The sequence below is a fragment of the Brachypodium distachyon genome, chromosome 4 (assembly GCF_000005505.3).
Source record: "Brachypodium distachyon strain Bd21 chromosome 4, Brachypodium_distachyon_v3.0, whole genome shotgun sequence".
Taxonomy (NCBI): Eukaryota; Viridiplantae; Streptophyta; class Magnoliopsida; order Poales; family Poaceae; genus Brachypodium; species Brachypodium distachyon.
Window position 1 is genome coordinate 14,591,756 of NC_016134.3, and position 14,479 is coordinate 14,606,234.

Below are 14,479 nucleotides of genomic sequence, written 5' to 3' on the forward strand. Positions count from 1 at the left end.
CAAAGGAGAAGGGGTTGGGTTAGAGTTCCGAGGGTATCCTAACCTTGATACTTGGAAAAACGCGTTCGGTCCAAGTACGAGGCGGCCCCAACGAATCTCTCGCTAAAAGGTGCCTTGAGAAGATCCGCTCGGCCCAAGCCTTTGGCTAACAACCCCCTCGAAGCCTTTCCTAACATAGGATTAAGTCGCACCAGCAGAATCGACCGAACCTATTCAAAAAATATCAACGTGTCAACTTGTCTAAGCGTACGGCGACCTTCGCTATAAGACCGGCGTACACTCCCTACCTTCATACCCGCACTTGTGCCATCGAGCATTGGCATCCCTTACTCTAATTGTTGTCTGAGAGCAACAACATGCATAATGGTTCAATCTATGGTTCGTCAGACATTGTTACTTGCAGAGTTTCTGAAGTTTGAGAACACAAGTGAGGAAGAGCTTTATTCACAGCACTCTGCCAGAACCAGAACACAATCTGACAAAAAATTATTCACAACGTGACCACTCATAAACTACCTCTCGTCTATTATTTACCTTATTATACACTTCCATTTTTTACTTACAACATTAGCTGTACGGCAGAAGTTTGTATTGCGCAACTTGCACCGACTGTCCGAACTTGGTAGTGGAATTGTATTCGTAAGTATGTGTTGGTTGACTGCCTAGAAGCCGACAAACTGTGTATACTGGGCATAGGCCTCTGATTGCATGCCGATCGGCGCGCGGATGATCTGGTCAGGAAGATCGAAGGCGTCGACAAGTTCTCGTGCCACAAGCCTCACTTGGTAACTGAGGTAGTCTACCAGTTTATGGATAGCCTACAGAAACAAAGGGGAGCATCAGGTGCTGGTTCTGGTCCGAAGCTAAGGACTGAAATTGCAGATGGAGGTGACAAGCAAAAGAACGAACCTTGGCTTTGTTTGGCGCTACGTAGTCTACATTGCGATATGTCCCGATGTCATTCCAAATCCTGTCGAGGGCGTAGAGGTCGCACACCAGCTTCAGCACTTCACGTGTTTTCTCGTCAGGGCAGCTGCATAGATGAACCATAGTCAATAAGTTGCTGTCACACTAACTGTACTGGGTACGAGTCAAGAGGGATTTCTGAATCCTCTCACGCTCGTGTTTCTGATACACAGAGGGCTCAGTGCTATCTGCTAGACAGTGATTTTGTGGCTTGGCGAAGAGAGAATTATACCTTTTCACTGCTTCTATAAACCTTGCAAGGATGATAGACTCAATGTGTGACTCTGCAAGTGTGAGCAGATGGTTTAAACATCTGTTCCACGCACCAAAACCTCCAAGTGTCTTCATATGCTTCTGGAGTCGAGCAGCAACACTATGCAGTAACCGAGATGTTCGGTACTAAGAACAGAATTTATCCAATCAGCACAGGAATTTTATCCAATTGGTACTAAGATTATTATGAAGCTAGGACTTACCCTGAATGCATCCAGCTGGAAGTTGGGATCTCGTAGATGATCTTCCCCTTCCCATCGAGCCGTAACGGGATTAGGCTGGGACAAGTAGGTGCTCATGGATTCCCTCAAGTAGCTCCAGGTGACTGAGATTGTTCCCCCCTTAAATTTTTGTTGGTATTGCTTCAGGAGATCTCCAGCAACCTACAATAGAATCATGATAAGAGGTACGCTATTTGAAGGATAAGTAACTTTACATCAAATTTAGTGACTCATCCAAACTTCATTTATACTGCCCCTTTGACTATCAGAAAACCTGCCCGTCAAATATTACATAGCAGACATTGAAAAGGATGATGATTGGTACCTGCTGCAAAAGAACTGTATTGTCTCCTTCGAATGTTTGGAATATATCATGGTCATTGCGCAGACCACCAAAACGATTAACAGCAGCATACCCATGGCCACCACACGACTCCCGGCATATGCTAATAGATTTTGCTGTGTATGAAGTTATGTAAGATTTCAACCCAGATGAAAGTACATGGACATCAGCGCTAAGATCCTCATCATTAGTTTTCTTCATTTCCGAGTACTTATCCACCAAATATCCTCTGGCAAAGTGAAATGCGTATGCCGATGCCAGCATAGGCATTAGTTTGTGCTGGTGAGATTGGTAATCCAGCACACTGATTTCAGGCTGCTTAGGTGGACCAAACTGCTGACGCAATAAAGCATATCTAACAGCAATGGTTACTGCAACTTTGAGTACCCCCACAGAGCTATATGCAAGACCAACTCGTCCCCCAACAAGCTCACCAAGAGTTGCTGCAAACCTTTTGTTAATTGTGGGGAGACTGCTTGTGTATTTTCCATCTCTTGCAACATCACCAAATCGGTTCAGAAGATTATCCCGGGGTATCCTAACTGAACGGAACCTCAGTGCACCATTATCTACACCATTTAGGCCTATCTTGTGCCCACAATCATTGATCTCAATTCCTGGAAGAACCACATGTGTTTCAAGGTCCCGTATCGGGACAATGAAAGCATGAATGCCCATGTCAGCAGGTTCCCCTCCTTTTCCCTGAAGGGGTAAAATCAACCTTGCAAAAACAGTGGCGAATTTTCCATGGAGAGCTGCATTGCCGATCCACCACTTAATGGCTCCATCATTTGGGGTATCAATAATGAACTCATCATTAACAGGATCAAATGTAGCAGTAGTCTGCAGGGCTTGAACATTGGATCCTGTCAAAAAGCAACACACAAAAACAAAGAGAATCTTTCAAATTATTGTAAACAGTGTTTTAGGTGCTCGGTACAAGTCCCTCTGCCCATTCAATGGAAACAGACAAACACTGACTGTAGACTATTAAGTTGCAAATCATCCAATGTATGAAACAACATATCAGCAATACTGATGAAATAAGTAAATGGATAATCTAACCATGATGCAGTTCTGTCATGGCAAAGCAGCCTGGATACTCCAAATTGTCGATCTTGTCGAAGAACTTCTCTTTATGCTTCTTTGTTCCTAGATTTATTATAGAACCACCCCATAGACTGCATTAATAAGCAGACAAGTTAGTGGGTTTCCAACAATGGACATACAAAGAAAAGGCAGTATGTAAAACCAGGAATAGTTACAGATATCGTGTTATTGTCCTGCTAAGGTCACCATACTACATAATATTCAAAAAATCGTTTGGCACAATCCAATGAGGACATTTACCATGAATTCAAGCATATTTGGTATAAAACCGAGAAGATATCACTGCAGTGCTTGAGGTTGTATGAACCACTAAACAAATCCCAGATGCATGTGTATCCTAAAAAATCCCCAAAGACTCAAAAAGAATTTTAAAATGACTCTGAAAATAAACGTTTTACATGTAATCATGTGTCAAGGCAATCAAATGGTTCGCTAACTAACCATCACCAACGTTGTGTTCCAACCAACAACCCCCTTAATCAACAATTAATGAGGCTTGCTTTATCACATCAATTAATTAACTAGGACCACACTGTTGCATAGAAAGGCCATCATCTATTAGAAAGACACCACAAAAGATAAACCTACGTGCAGTCGTGCTGAACCTCTATTTTCACGGTCCGTGCCGCTCATGAGTCATAAGTACTTGTCCTCAGAAGTCAGAACAGAAAGCATGCAATTCTAATTCAGCTATCAACAGGTCCAAGCCCCAGCCTCACAGTTAGCGTACCATCTTAGAATCCTCATAAATGTGATAACCTGATCCTCTGCTTTCACAGTCACAGTCATAAGTACATGTCCCCACAAAAGGAGTGCAATTCTAATTCAGCTATCAGCAGATCCAAGCCCCACCCTCACTCTTAGAATCCCCATGAATATGCTAACCAATGTGGTGAAGAACCATAGATGGCACCTACTTCTCATGCTTCATGTTACTCACATTCAGAAGAGTAAACAGTAAAAGATCTGGTTGAAAGGAAAAAACAGATTTTACAATTAGAGTGCAGACATGTAGTTAGCCATACTTATACTGGAAACTATTAATCCATTAATTAAAATTGCAGTATCTAACTAACTTAGTTAATTAATAGTAATACACTAATACTGATGTCGAGAACGATGCCCAATTCCCAATTGATCCATAGATGAAGTAGCTCGCGGTTCCCCTCGTGACATCAAACAATTACTGGTGTAAAACGCTCTCGGCTAGCCAACAAACCCCATGTGGAACATATGGAACCATCAACATCATCACGAGTGGTCTTACTCACGAGTTAGATCGCGCGGAAACTATACTCAATTCGCAGCTAAATACGAGGTGCCGTGCCGTAAAAGGCGCACCAACCGACGCACCGTACCTGTACTGGACGCCGACCTTGATGGCGAGGGAGATGTCGAGCCCGCCGACGGCCTCCATGACGGCGAAGTACTCGGCGGGGTCGGCCGCCATGAGGCTGAGCGGGCGCACCCCGGCGTCCCGCACCAGCGCGGCCATCTGGCGGAAGCAGAGCTCCCGGTGCGCCGCCGTGGGGAGCTCCACGGGGGTCTGCAGCTCCGGCCGCGCCACGTAGAACTCGTACACCCGCGCCTGCATCGCGCGGTGCCGGCCCCTCATGTACGCCGCCAGCGCCGCCGCGTCCGCCTCCAGGCGCCGCCTCGCCGCGCACGCCGCGGGGGCTAGGTGGGAGGAAGCGGGGCCCTCGGGCTGGAGGAGGTGGAGGGAGAGGCGGCGGAGTCGGCGCATGGCTGGTGTAGAGTCGTCGTCGTCGGAGCCGGGGTTGGAGTTGGAGCGGGACGACGTGGTGGCCATGGCGGCGAGGTGTTCGACGGAAACGTGTGCGGGGTGCGGCGGGAGTGGGAAAGCGAAGAAGAGGTTAGTTGGTGCCGTTACGTTAGGACGTTGCTTTTAATGGCAGCCGGACGGGCCCGTCGGGTGGGGCATCTTACAATTGGGACCCTGTAGTTCATGAGATATTTTTGCTTCTCTGCCTCTCGATCGAGTCCATATTTCACAAGTTCACAAAATCACTTTTTTTTAAAGGAAGATGGGCGTTCCGTTACCGCACCTGCACATCCACACGAGCGTGCGATATATTTCTTGATGCGATCACAAATTGGAACTGACAAGAACCGGGGACGCTGATCTTGATATATTTCTACCGAGAGGACCAATTGAACATTTGTAATTTATCCCAAGTTTAAAACATTGAGAGAGTCTTTAAAGGCAACTAAGAATCTCAAAAAAATAAATCATGAATCTTATAACTTTAAGATAAATTTTCACGTCTAAGCTTGGCCTCACACATTTGAGTAGAAGTTATATGGCCTCTCGGATGGCCTCCGTCTCTTTTGTTTGTTTCCTATAGGCATTAGCGTATAAGCAGACTCTACTTTTGCTTCATGTACCAATTTGTGTTATCGGGGGAAAAACAAAGTTGCGTGATGAAGAATCAAGCAGCTTTGACTTTGGATCCCACATGCAACAGAGTCATACAGTCCAAGCAGCTGAAAAGTTGCATTGGAATGAAAATGTATGTGCTTCCAATTTATGGAAACATAGCTACGGATAGTTGCATTGGTCAGAGGTTTCGAAGAACACATTGAAATTGTAGAAACATTTTTTTCTCCAAAGGCTATATATATGCTGTCTCCACAACTCTAATACCTCACCAAAATGCGGTTCTCGCCTGTTCGTGGTATATGGGATTTATCATCTAAATTTATATATGGGATTTATCATCTAAATTTCGCTACCGCGTGCAGTGTCCCGCGAAGAGAAATACACGATATGTTTGATGTGGTTTCCATTAAAAAACTTGATGGCTACCTTGAATTTTCATGGCATAATTCACACCGTACCGTTAACGTTAGTAGACGGACTCAGAAACTTGTGAGTGCACACCTCCTAGAGATCACGCATCAAGTAGACGGTTGATTTTTTTACGTAATTCTATTTGCGCACACAAGTAGACGGTTGATGATCTAGGAATGTAAAGAAAGGGAACACATCGTCGTCGGTTTGGTTTGATGGTTTCTACTACTTTCTAGATGTCTCATTGGCATGGTAACGACAAGGAGCGCCTTTGCTCGCGAATCAACTTATCGTTGTCCTCGAATTGAACTGTGGTACGTCGTCGCTAACAAAATTATTTCTGGAATCAGTTGATTCCCGGCAAACGATAAGGCCCCGCTTGGGAGGACTGAAAACTTACTCAGGTGTAATCAAATACTCTAGTAAAATACCGTGCACAAGAAAACTGCCTAATAATACAAGTGTTGTTTGGGTAGGTGGATGAGGGAACCAGAGAAGTTGCTGAGAGTTAACACCACGCCGGCGACCTACTCAAGAGCTGCAAGTGGCTCCTCTCCCGAAGCTCACTCTCCCATGGATTCGTGCTCCTCGCCGGCGATCTGGACTCGCTTTCAAGAAGCACCGCGGTTCCAATTCTCCTGTCGCCCCGCTGCTGCCGATTGAGTTCCCATCGTCCGCCGCCGTCTCGCCGGACTCCGCTCCAGTTGCCGAAGCCTCGCGCCGCCAAATCCGCTCCGGAAAGCGCCACGAACCCCTCTCCGGGCGGCCGCTGCTTTCTAGGGTTCTCCGTGGGCGCGGTCGCCTCTCTCCCGTAGTCCCGTTCTTTGCTCTTCCTCGTTTTTCTTTTCGGATCTCCTGAGCTCCTTAACGGTTTACGGGTGGAATGGCATCAAACGAGCGGAAAGAAAAACGGAAAACGACGAACCAATCGCCGTTCTGGGCCTTCGTCGGAAATTTTTCGGGCTCGGTATATTACACCTGTATTTGGCCCAAAAACGACGAACCAAACGGCCCTAACTATTTCTGCAACGTACAATAATGGCATGCATGTGACGAGAGAGTGATGTAACATCCACCCGTGTGCACTTCTAGCAGTATCGTGTACTCCGTAGCTTTTACATTTGGTGCTTCCACAGGGGCTGGAACGCGATTTTTCTGTATCAAGGTCGTCGTGACACGGGACCGCGCACGTCGGGCGAAGCCGGGGAGGCAAAGGAAAGCGAGGAGGAGATATACGCGGTGACGTGTAAGCGAAGGCGAAGCCACACGGTGATGTGGAGATAAGGTTTCGGTTCTCCTTGTCACTGACAGGTGTGGTCATCGACGTCGGCACAGTTCTCGGGCCCAGCTGTCGGTGAGTGTTACCAGATTGGGTTGAGAGATGGTCCTAGCTAGTGCGTCACGTCCCGTTTGGAGACTTTTCGTTGCACGCTTTCTGATGCGGAGAGAGGAGGAGATGAGGATGGTGACGCGGGAACGGGATTCCGTTCCGTTCCGTTGCATGCAGATCGCACATATATTATTGTTAAGTAGAGTTTGTGCACTGCTCCACGTAGTTCCCACGCCCGGTGTCCGCATTTCGAACGTGCAGATCGGTTTTCATACCACACTTGTTAGCTGATAAAACGTGGTTGAATATGGTTAGGTTCATTCCGATCGAATCTAAAGAACTGAGAGTGGATGCGAGCATTTTTAATGCAACCCAAAAGGTTGGTTGGCGATGCGAAATTGTGGAGCGTTTACTGTTTTCTCGGACGCCGTAGTATCAATTTTTTTATTTTTTGTGAATCCACCCGTACCTCTAGATGATCTCTTGGTTCCATATCCATCCATCTACTCGTCGTATTTGTATTTTGTACTTGTATATACTGGACATGGCCCATCACGTGCATCTTGGATGGATACGGCGAGAACAAGCCACGATTCACAAGGGAACAAAAAAAGAAGAGACGTGTTTTTTTTTTGTGAGGGGAAAAAGAAGAGACGTGCTGGACCAAATTGATACTACGTGCGAAAATGGGCCGTATTCATTCCAGGCCTCTATTTCCCCCTGTGTAGGCCAGGCTCGGCCCAGTAGCCGTGGTTAATACAGCCGCGAAACCGCCCTCTCTTTCCACGCAAAGTCCCACTCGCAGGTCGCAGCTAGGGTTTTTCGCTTGCGCCGCCACGCACGATCCAGATCCCTACCTCACAGCCACCCCCCAAACCCTACTCCCCCAGTTTGCGGCGGCGCCCAGCGGCGGAGAGAAGCAGCCGGCGGCGAGATGAGGCCGATCCTGATGAAAGGGCACGAGCGCCCGCTCACGTTCCTCAAGTACAACCGTGACGGCGACCTGCTCTTCTCCTGCGCCAAGGACCACGCCCCCAACGTCTGGTACGCCGACAACGGCGAGCGCCTCGGCACCTACAAGGGCCACAACGGCGCCGTCTGGTCCTGCGACGTCTCGCGCCACTCCACACGCCTCCTCACGGGGAGCGCCGACCAGACTGCCAAGCTCTGGGACGTCAAGACAGGGAAGGAGCTATTCACCTTCCGGTTCGACGCACCCGCCCGCTCCGTCGACTTCGCCATCGGCGACCGCCTCGCCGTCATCACCACCGACAGCTTCATGGGCAACCAACCCACCGCCCAGGTCAAGCGCATCGCCGAGGACATCGAAGACCGTACGGTTTCATTGCTCCCTACTCGTCATCTGTTCGTTTGGAAGTGTCAGGATGTCATGTGAGTTTTGATGTGTATGCGTGTGTGTGTTCTTGGTTTCCAGAGACGGAGGACTCGGCTCTCGTGATCTCCGGCATCACGGGGAGGATCAACAGGGCCGTTTGGGGGCCGGGCAACCGGACCATCATCACCGCTGGGGAGGATGCCACCATCCGCATCTGGGACTCTGAGGTTAGCACACCTATGATTGCACATTGTTCTGTCAGTTCAGCTGACCACTGTTATACTAGCCTATCAAGGTGCAATTTGCTTGTTGATATGGAACTCTAGAACAATTGTTCAATGGTGAAAAATGTTGCTGGATATGATCCAAAAATCATTACTTGTTATATTTCACACATGATCCCAATTACCTTTTGTTACGTGGTCTGATTTCCTAAGTTTCTCATTGCCAATAGTATCTTGAATTAATACAAATGATACTATCTACAAAGCTCTCCACAATATTCTTTGGAGACTGCTGGCCAGGATGTAGTTATTCATTTCAATTCAATGCTTCATGTTCTTCCACTAGAAAGAAAGAAGGAACTGAAAGGATATCCCCTGCAAACTTCAAACGAAGCTAACTATACGCAGTGTATTCAGCTTGTCGTTGTCACTTTACATCTCTGCTGTCTATGTTGGCCATTTAATTCAATGAATAAATTCATGTTCCATTCACATTTTGTTTATCACACAATGCATTTAACACCTATTTTGTTTATGCTTGTAGACTGGAAAACTGCTGAATGAGTCAGACAAGGAAGTTGGACATCAGAAGGCAATTAGTTCACTGTCAAAATCTTTAGATTGGTCTCATTTCCTTACAGGTTCCTTGGATAAGTCTGCTAAGGTGACATTCTTTTCTTATGGAATTGCTGCGGTAATAGCATGCCAAGCTCTATCTTGTGATTGTATGGAATTTTCTAACATGTGTTATGTGGCTAGCTATGGGATGCAAGAACTCTGACCCTGATCAAGACATATGTCACAGAGCGACCTGTTAATGCTGTTGACATATCTCCTACTCTTGATCATGTATGCTCCTTTACCAGTCTCTTTTCATATCTATGCCAATGTTCATAAGTTGGTGTGAGCACATGATTATCTTCTTTGTCTTTTTACGAGCTAAAAACATGTGTCCTGTGTGCAATTATGAAGTTTGGAATGACTATGATTTTATCATTTTATGTCATAGTGTACTTTGCAATCTGCCCTCTGTAATGCTTGAAGTTGGATGGGATCCTCTGCACGTATGTGCTATGGTCTCGTGTGCGACATTTTTTCTTTCCTGCCTGCCGGTTTTTTCTCAGTTCCAAACCTTTATTTCTTTCTGTCATTAGTGAGTACTTTTTTTTTAACAATGGTAAACAACAATTCTTTTGTATGTATGTAATCTTGCACATAAGTTTCTAACTAGAAGCTTTGTATCCTCTACTATGGATTTTCATTTGTCTACGGGTTAAGGCTATGGTACTTAATGATGAGGACGTGCTGTCTGCTGCATGAAACATGTACTGATACTAACACTAGGGCAAATATTTCTTACTCCGTACTACATTTTAAACACTTCTTAGTTATATGTTGTGTTTATTGCTTATCTGATGCATGAATGTTGGTGAACTAGGTAGTACAACAACCATCATTATGGTGGATATAGTTAATTGTAGTCAACTCATTTGTATTCGACTTTCTAAACTCATTTCTTTTTCTGATAGGTGGTTATTGGAGGTGGACAAGATGCTATGAACGTGACTATGACAGACCGCCGTGCCGGTAAATTTGAAGCTAAATTTTTCCACAAGGTGAAATATGCCTATGCCTCTTAAGCTTTTTTATGGGAAGTTACATTGTGCATGCATATTATATTCTGAGTTGTTGTAACAAAAATTGCTATTTCTTTTAGATCTTACAAGAGGAAATTGGTGGTGTGAAAGGACATTTTGGACCAATCAATGCATTGGCATTTAATCCTGATGGTCGGAGGTATGTTCTGATTCTAATGGTGTGTGTGTGTATTATATCATATGTTTACATATTCTTACTGTGCGCTTTTAGTCCTGGATATGCCTCTGTTTCACTGCCTGTGATCTGCTTAATGATTTAGCCATGCAGATTCATGGCAATATACGCTATTCTGAGTCACTAGGATGCCATTAAACATTATGAGAGCAGATCTTGATATTGCATTTTACTATGGTTTAAGTATACCCATTTATTTTTTTCAATATGTAGCTCAGTGATTGGAGCCAATTATTGGCAATATACGCTATACTGACCTTATTTGATGAGAAGTTGGATATGAGAGCTACATGTGAAGTAATACTAGGTCACCATTTTATTGTCTTCCTTCTTAAGTCTTGGCCCATCTTCTCTATTGAATTTTATTGAGGCATTAGGTTTTTGTAAAACATCACTGATCTTTTTCATCTCTTAACTGACTTGTTGTCTCTTTTGTGTTCTGATGCCTTATCTTTCTACCTTTTATCTTGTTAAATTGCTGTCTCTTTTGTCATGTTTGTTAATAATTAGCTCAGTGATTAGAGCCAATTATTGGCAATATACGCTATACTGACCCTGTTTGATGAAAAGTTCGATATGAGAGCTATATGTGAAGTAATACTTGGTCACCATTTTATCGTCTTCTTAAGTCTTGGCACATCCTCTGTATCTTGAATTTTATTCAGGCATGTACCTTCATAACACATGGTTGATCTTTTTCATCTCTTTACTAATATGTTGTCTCCTTTGTGTTTTGATGCCTTCTCTTTCTACATTTTATCTTGTTTAATTCTCCTCTTTTGTCACGTTTGTTGATATTTAGCTCAGTGATTAGAGCCAATTATTGGCAATATACGCTATACTGAGAACTTATTTGATGAGAAGTTGGATATGAGAGCTACATGTGAAGTAATCCTGAGTCACCATTTTATTATTTTCAATCGCAAGTCTTAGCCCATCCTCTCGATCTTGAATTCTGTTCAGACTCTGACTTTTGGATTTTTTGTAATGGATCACTCAATTTTTTCATCACCTTGCAGCATGTGTTCTCATTATTGTTTTCTTGCACCTTTTCTTTCTAACTTGTATTTTGTTTGCCGTCTCTTTGATCATGTTTGTTAAGATGTTACTCAGTGATTAGAGCCAATTACATTGGCAATATACGACACGGACCTTATTTGGTTGAAAAGTTCGATAGGAGAGTTTTATTGTATTCTTCATGTATCTGATGGCTTTGGTAGTCAGTGATTTCAACCAATTACCCATGGGTTATATATGCAATTCTGAATGTGTTGTTGAAAAATAAAATCTACCAAAGCCTCCAATCCTTGTGTTGTGATAAATTTCTAAATTTCTTTGTTGATGTCAAACTTGGGTTCTTTCCAAATGCTTGCAAGGCGTTTCAGCTCCTGAACTTCCATTCTTCATCTCATGCCTTTTATGAATACCAGTTTTGACGACCCTTGTTTTTCCATGTATTGTTCACAGCTTTTCAAGTGGAGGTGAGGATGGATATGTAAGGCTACACCATTTTGATCCTGACTACTTCAACATCAAGATGTAAGCCTGTGAATTTCTCAGAGGTAAGACTGTTTTCTGTTCTTGATCAATCGCGGTATCATCTTATGTCTTGTTACGAAATCTCTTTAGCTTCAATGCCTTCGCTTACAAGGTTGTTTCTGAACCTGTTTTCCAGTCTGCAGTTGAGAGAGACCTTCTCCCCCTTCACCTGGAGAGAAGAACATAGTTTTTTTTGTATTGTTTTTGTCTCAGTTTATGTAAGAACTTAACTTAGCTGTATGGTCTACAATGTAATTGCGCCTTTTTTACAATTGGCAATGAAGATCCCCTACTGCTTAAATTCTCTTGTGTTCCTGTTCCATTCGGTGCTGTCGTTCACATAAGAGATTTCAACCATATGTCCTTTATTCGTTGGTTTGCTTTTCACGAACAAGTTAATCCCGAGCGTAAGCATATAGCCTCTACTGTTTTACACCATTTCTTAATGGTAAACAGGAAATCTCCTTGGAGAACTTGCTGTAGCTGTTTCCACATCGCATCACCCATTTGTAACAGATACATTGGTTAAACCAAGGGGGAGGAAGCTGGAGCTGCAGGAACGGTGCAGCACCACTGCACCATGACAGATGACACCACCCGCTGGAAAGCTGCAGTGGCGGGGGGGGGGGGGGTGGGGGGGGTGGGGGGATGTGCTGAAGCACTGCTCTGCATCAAAGTATGACCTTGTGTAAGAGAACTGCTGTTAAACTAGATGCAACATTTTTTTGTTGTTGACCAATTAAACTAGAGGCAGCATAGTGCTAGCTACCTGGATTCCTTTGCGTTGTCATGGTGGCTGGACGCTAGCTGTCACTCTTCCTCTTCAATTTCGCTGTGACGACTTGTGCTGGCCCTCGCTACAACCTCTTCTTCAACTGCCTGGACATACTCCTCCTGGTCTTCGATGCCGTTAATGAAGAGGTGGATCGGCATACGATGCTCGGCGACTCCTTTCCTCACTGCGTCGACTGTCATCTTCACGCTGGGGCTGTTTGTGTAATTTGGATGGTAACGGATGGCAACATCTGACAGGAGCCTGAGGTTGCTGATACCTGAAGGCACGCTCTCTCGACTTGGTGGGCTTCCAGCAATTTTCAGTTCAAGATATGTGAGCGATGGCATAGCTCCTTTGCTAAAATTAAGCCATGGAACACGGCAGGTGAAGGACAATCTGTCAAGCTTCGCGAACCCCTCCCCGTCAATCACTATCTCTACCTCTGGAATGAAGTGCAGGCCTAGCACAAGACACTCCAATTCGGGCAAGTTGGCCAGGATACCAAGATCACCAGGCAGTAGCGTGCAGACCGTGATTTCTATGAAGGTCAGTCTGTCGAGACGATGGCACCATTGGGGTAGCCTGGTAAATCTTCCACCTGTCAGCTTAAATTTCTGGAGATTATAAGGCAGATAGTCTAAGAAGTCCATGTAACAGCCGAGTCCACAGTGAATTGTCAGAGACTCGAGCTTTTTCCATTCGTGCACGGACGAACGTAGAGCTTGCTGGAATCTCCCGTCGGTGCACTGATGAAAAGACCATCTTACTGCCAACACTTCCAGCGTGCTGATTCGACCAATATCTTCGACAAGGCTTGCAGAGCGTTTGCTTAAATCAACAGTTGCTAGTGTGCTTAGTGATTCGAGACGTCCCAATGGTCCCATCTCTTCCGGTATTACTATTGCTGCTTCGTAGTGATTTACTCCGTCGCCACCAACGAGCAGATGGTTCAGCGAATGGATCTTCCAAATTTGCTCTGGCAGCTGACTTGTGTGCTTCTTAGATCCAGCTTGCACAACTCTTTTAGCTCACAAACTTGCGACGGGAGCTCACTTATCTGTGTGTGACTTACATCCAGCGTACGAAGGTGTCGCAGCTCCTTGATCTCAGGTGGGAGTTTGGTGACCCCCGTGGTTTTCCTCAGGATCAGATGCTGGAGGAAGAACATTTTGCATATCAGCAACATGTCTTTGTCCTTGAAGCACTGCCAACCTTCAAGGTCTAGCGACAACAAATGACTAAACTTGTCAAGAGGGATTCCGTCCACTTTACCAGAGATAGCCAGTGCACGGGTGTGCGATAAATCCATTTTCCGCAGCTGCGCTGGGAGCACCGGATCAGGCTGGTGGAGGGACAGACGCCGTAATGTCTCCCTTCCTTGTGTTCCTTCCGAGGTGAGCGTGCCACTGGTAAAAGACAGTCCTTTCTCAGCTGCTTTGGAGGCAAGGAACTGTTGCATGAAATAATTGACTTGCCAATGGCAGTTCTCCTCCACGACATGATTACATTTGTTGGTTGATACTCTGGTGATGACATTCCTGTTGGTGAGCATGGAAAAACACTCCTCTGCTTTTTCCAGACGTTCATCCAAAACGGAGAGATGGTCATCAACTTTTGGAATAAATAGCCCATGATCGATCCATCTCCTTATAAGACCATCCTTGTCAAACATATAACCTACAGGAAACATATTCATGTGTAACAACAAGAATTTCGA

General features: G+C 45.1%; 3 protein-coding genes and 5 non-coding genes across 9 annotated transcripts; 6 read left to right on the forward strand and 2 right to left on the reverse strand.

Moving 5' to 3' along the window:
* Positions 1 to 364: 364 nt before the first annotated feature.
* On the reverse strand, positions 365 to 4,796 carry LOC100841774 (acyl-coenzyme A oxidase 2, peroxisomal). 2 transcript variants are annotated; one of them, XM_003577332.4, is made up of 7 exons: positions 4,272 to 4,796; positions 2,869 to 2,984; positions 1,786 to 2,669; positions 1,443 to 1,622; positions 1,199 to 1,365; positions 910 to 1,033; positions 365 to 818 (listed from the first exon to the last, which is right to left on the reverse strand). In XM_003577332.4, exons 1-7 carry the CDS (start codon positions 4,721 to 4,723, stop codon positions 663 to 665), a joined length of 2,079 nt encoding a protein of 692 aa, XP_003577380.1. In that variant the 5' UTR covers positions 4,724 to 4,796; the 3' UTR covers positions 365 to 662. The 2 variants fall into 2 exon arrangements, with proteins under 2 accessions (XP_003577380.1, XP_024310474.1); XM_024454706.1 differs by lacking the exon at positions 4,272 to 4,796 and adding an exon at positions 3,644 to 3,717.
* Positions 4,797 to 7,830: 3,034 nt separating this feature from the next.
* On the forward strand, positions 7,831 to 12,296 carry LOC100841470 (eukaryotic translation initiation factor 3 subunit I). Its single transcript, XM_003577331.4, has 8 exons — positions 7,831 to 8,389; positions 8,491 to 8,618; positions 9,160 to 9,279; positions 9,375 to 9,464; positions 10,145 to 10,231; positions 10,333 to 10,412; positions 11,916 to 12,010; positions 12,124 to 12,296. The coding sequence occupies exons 1-7, from the start codon at positions 7,990 to 7,992 to the stop codon at positions 11,989 to 11,991; spliced, it is 981 nt and encodes a 326-aa protein (XP_003577379.1). The 5' UTR covers positions 7,831 to 7,989; the 3' UTR covers positions 11,992 to 12,010; positions 12,124 to 12,296.
* On the forward strand, positions 10,519 to 10,600 carry LOC112269046. Its single transcript, XR_002960636.1, has one exon. It is a non-coding gene; the product is annotated as a small nucleolar RNA U54 (small nucleolar RNA).
* LOC112269042 lies at positions 10,660 to 10,736 on the forward strand. Its single transcript, XR_002960632.1, has one exon. It is a non-coding gene; the product is annotated as a small nucleolar RNA U54 (small nucleolar RNA).
* Positions 10,957 to 11,033, forward strand: LOC112269043. The gene has a single exon (XR_002960633.1). It is a non-coding gene; the product is annotated as a small nucleolar RNA U54 (small nucleolar RNA).
* Positions 11,249 to 11,327, forward strand: LOC112269045. The gene has a single exon (XR_002960635.1). It is a non-coding gene; the product is annotated as a small nucleolar RNA U54 (small nucleolar RNA).
* On the forward strand, positions 11,555 to 11,632 carry LOC112269047. Its single transcript, XR_002960637.1, has one exon. It is a non-coding gene; the product is annotated as a small nucleolar RNA U54 (small nucleolar RNA).
* Positions 12,297 to 12,797: 501 nt separating the features above from the next.
* Positions 12,798 to 14,458, reverse strand: LOC112268639. The gene is made up of 2 exons (XM_024454550.1): positions 13,835 to 14,458; positions 12,798 to 13,376 (listed from the first exon to the last, which is right to left on the reverse strand). Exons 1-2 carry the CDS (start codon positions 14,456 to 14,458, stop codon positions 12,798 to 12,800), a joined length of 1,203 nt encoding a protein of 400 aa, XP_024310318.1.
* Positions 14,459 to 14,479: the final 21 nt, after the last annotated feature.

Coding starts and splice junctions, on each gene's coding strand:
- LOC100841470 (XM_003577331.4), top strand. CDS start 7,990: ATGAGGCCGATCCTGATGAAAGGGCACGAGCGCCCGCTCACGTTCCTC. Junction 8,619..9,159: donor TCCGCATCTGGGACTCTGAG/GTTAGCACACCT, acceptor TTATGCTTGTAG/ACTGGAAAACTGCTGAATGA. Junction 10,232..10,332: donor AAGCTAAATTTTTCCACAAG/GTGAAATATGCC, acceptor TATTTCTTTTAG/ATCTTACAAGAGGAAATTGG.
- LOC112268639 (XM_024454550.1), bottom strand. CDS start 14,458: ATGAATATGTTTCCTGTAGGTTATATGTTTGACAAGGATGGTCTTATA. Junction 13,377..13,834: donor GACACCTTCGTACGCTGGAT/GTAAGTCACACA, acceptor TATAATCTCCAG/AAATTTAAGCTGACAGGTGG.
- LOC100841774 (XM_003577332.4), bottom strand. CDS start 4,723: ATGGCCACCACGTCGTCCCGCTCCAACTCCAACCCCGGCTCCGACGAC. Junction 1,623..1,785: donor ATACAGTTCTTTTGCAGCAG/GTACCAATCATC, acceptor ATTCTATTGTAG/GTTGCTGGAGATCTCCTGAA. Junction 1,034..1,198: donor TTTATAGAAGCAGTGAAAAG/GTATAATTCTCT, acceptor TCATCTATGCAG/CTGCCCTGACGAGAAAACAC.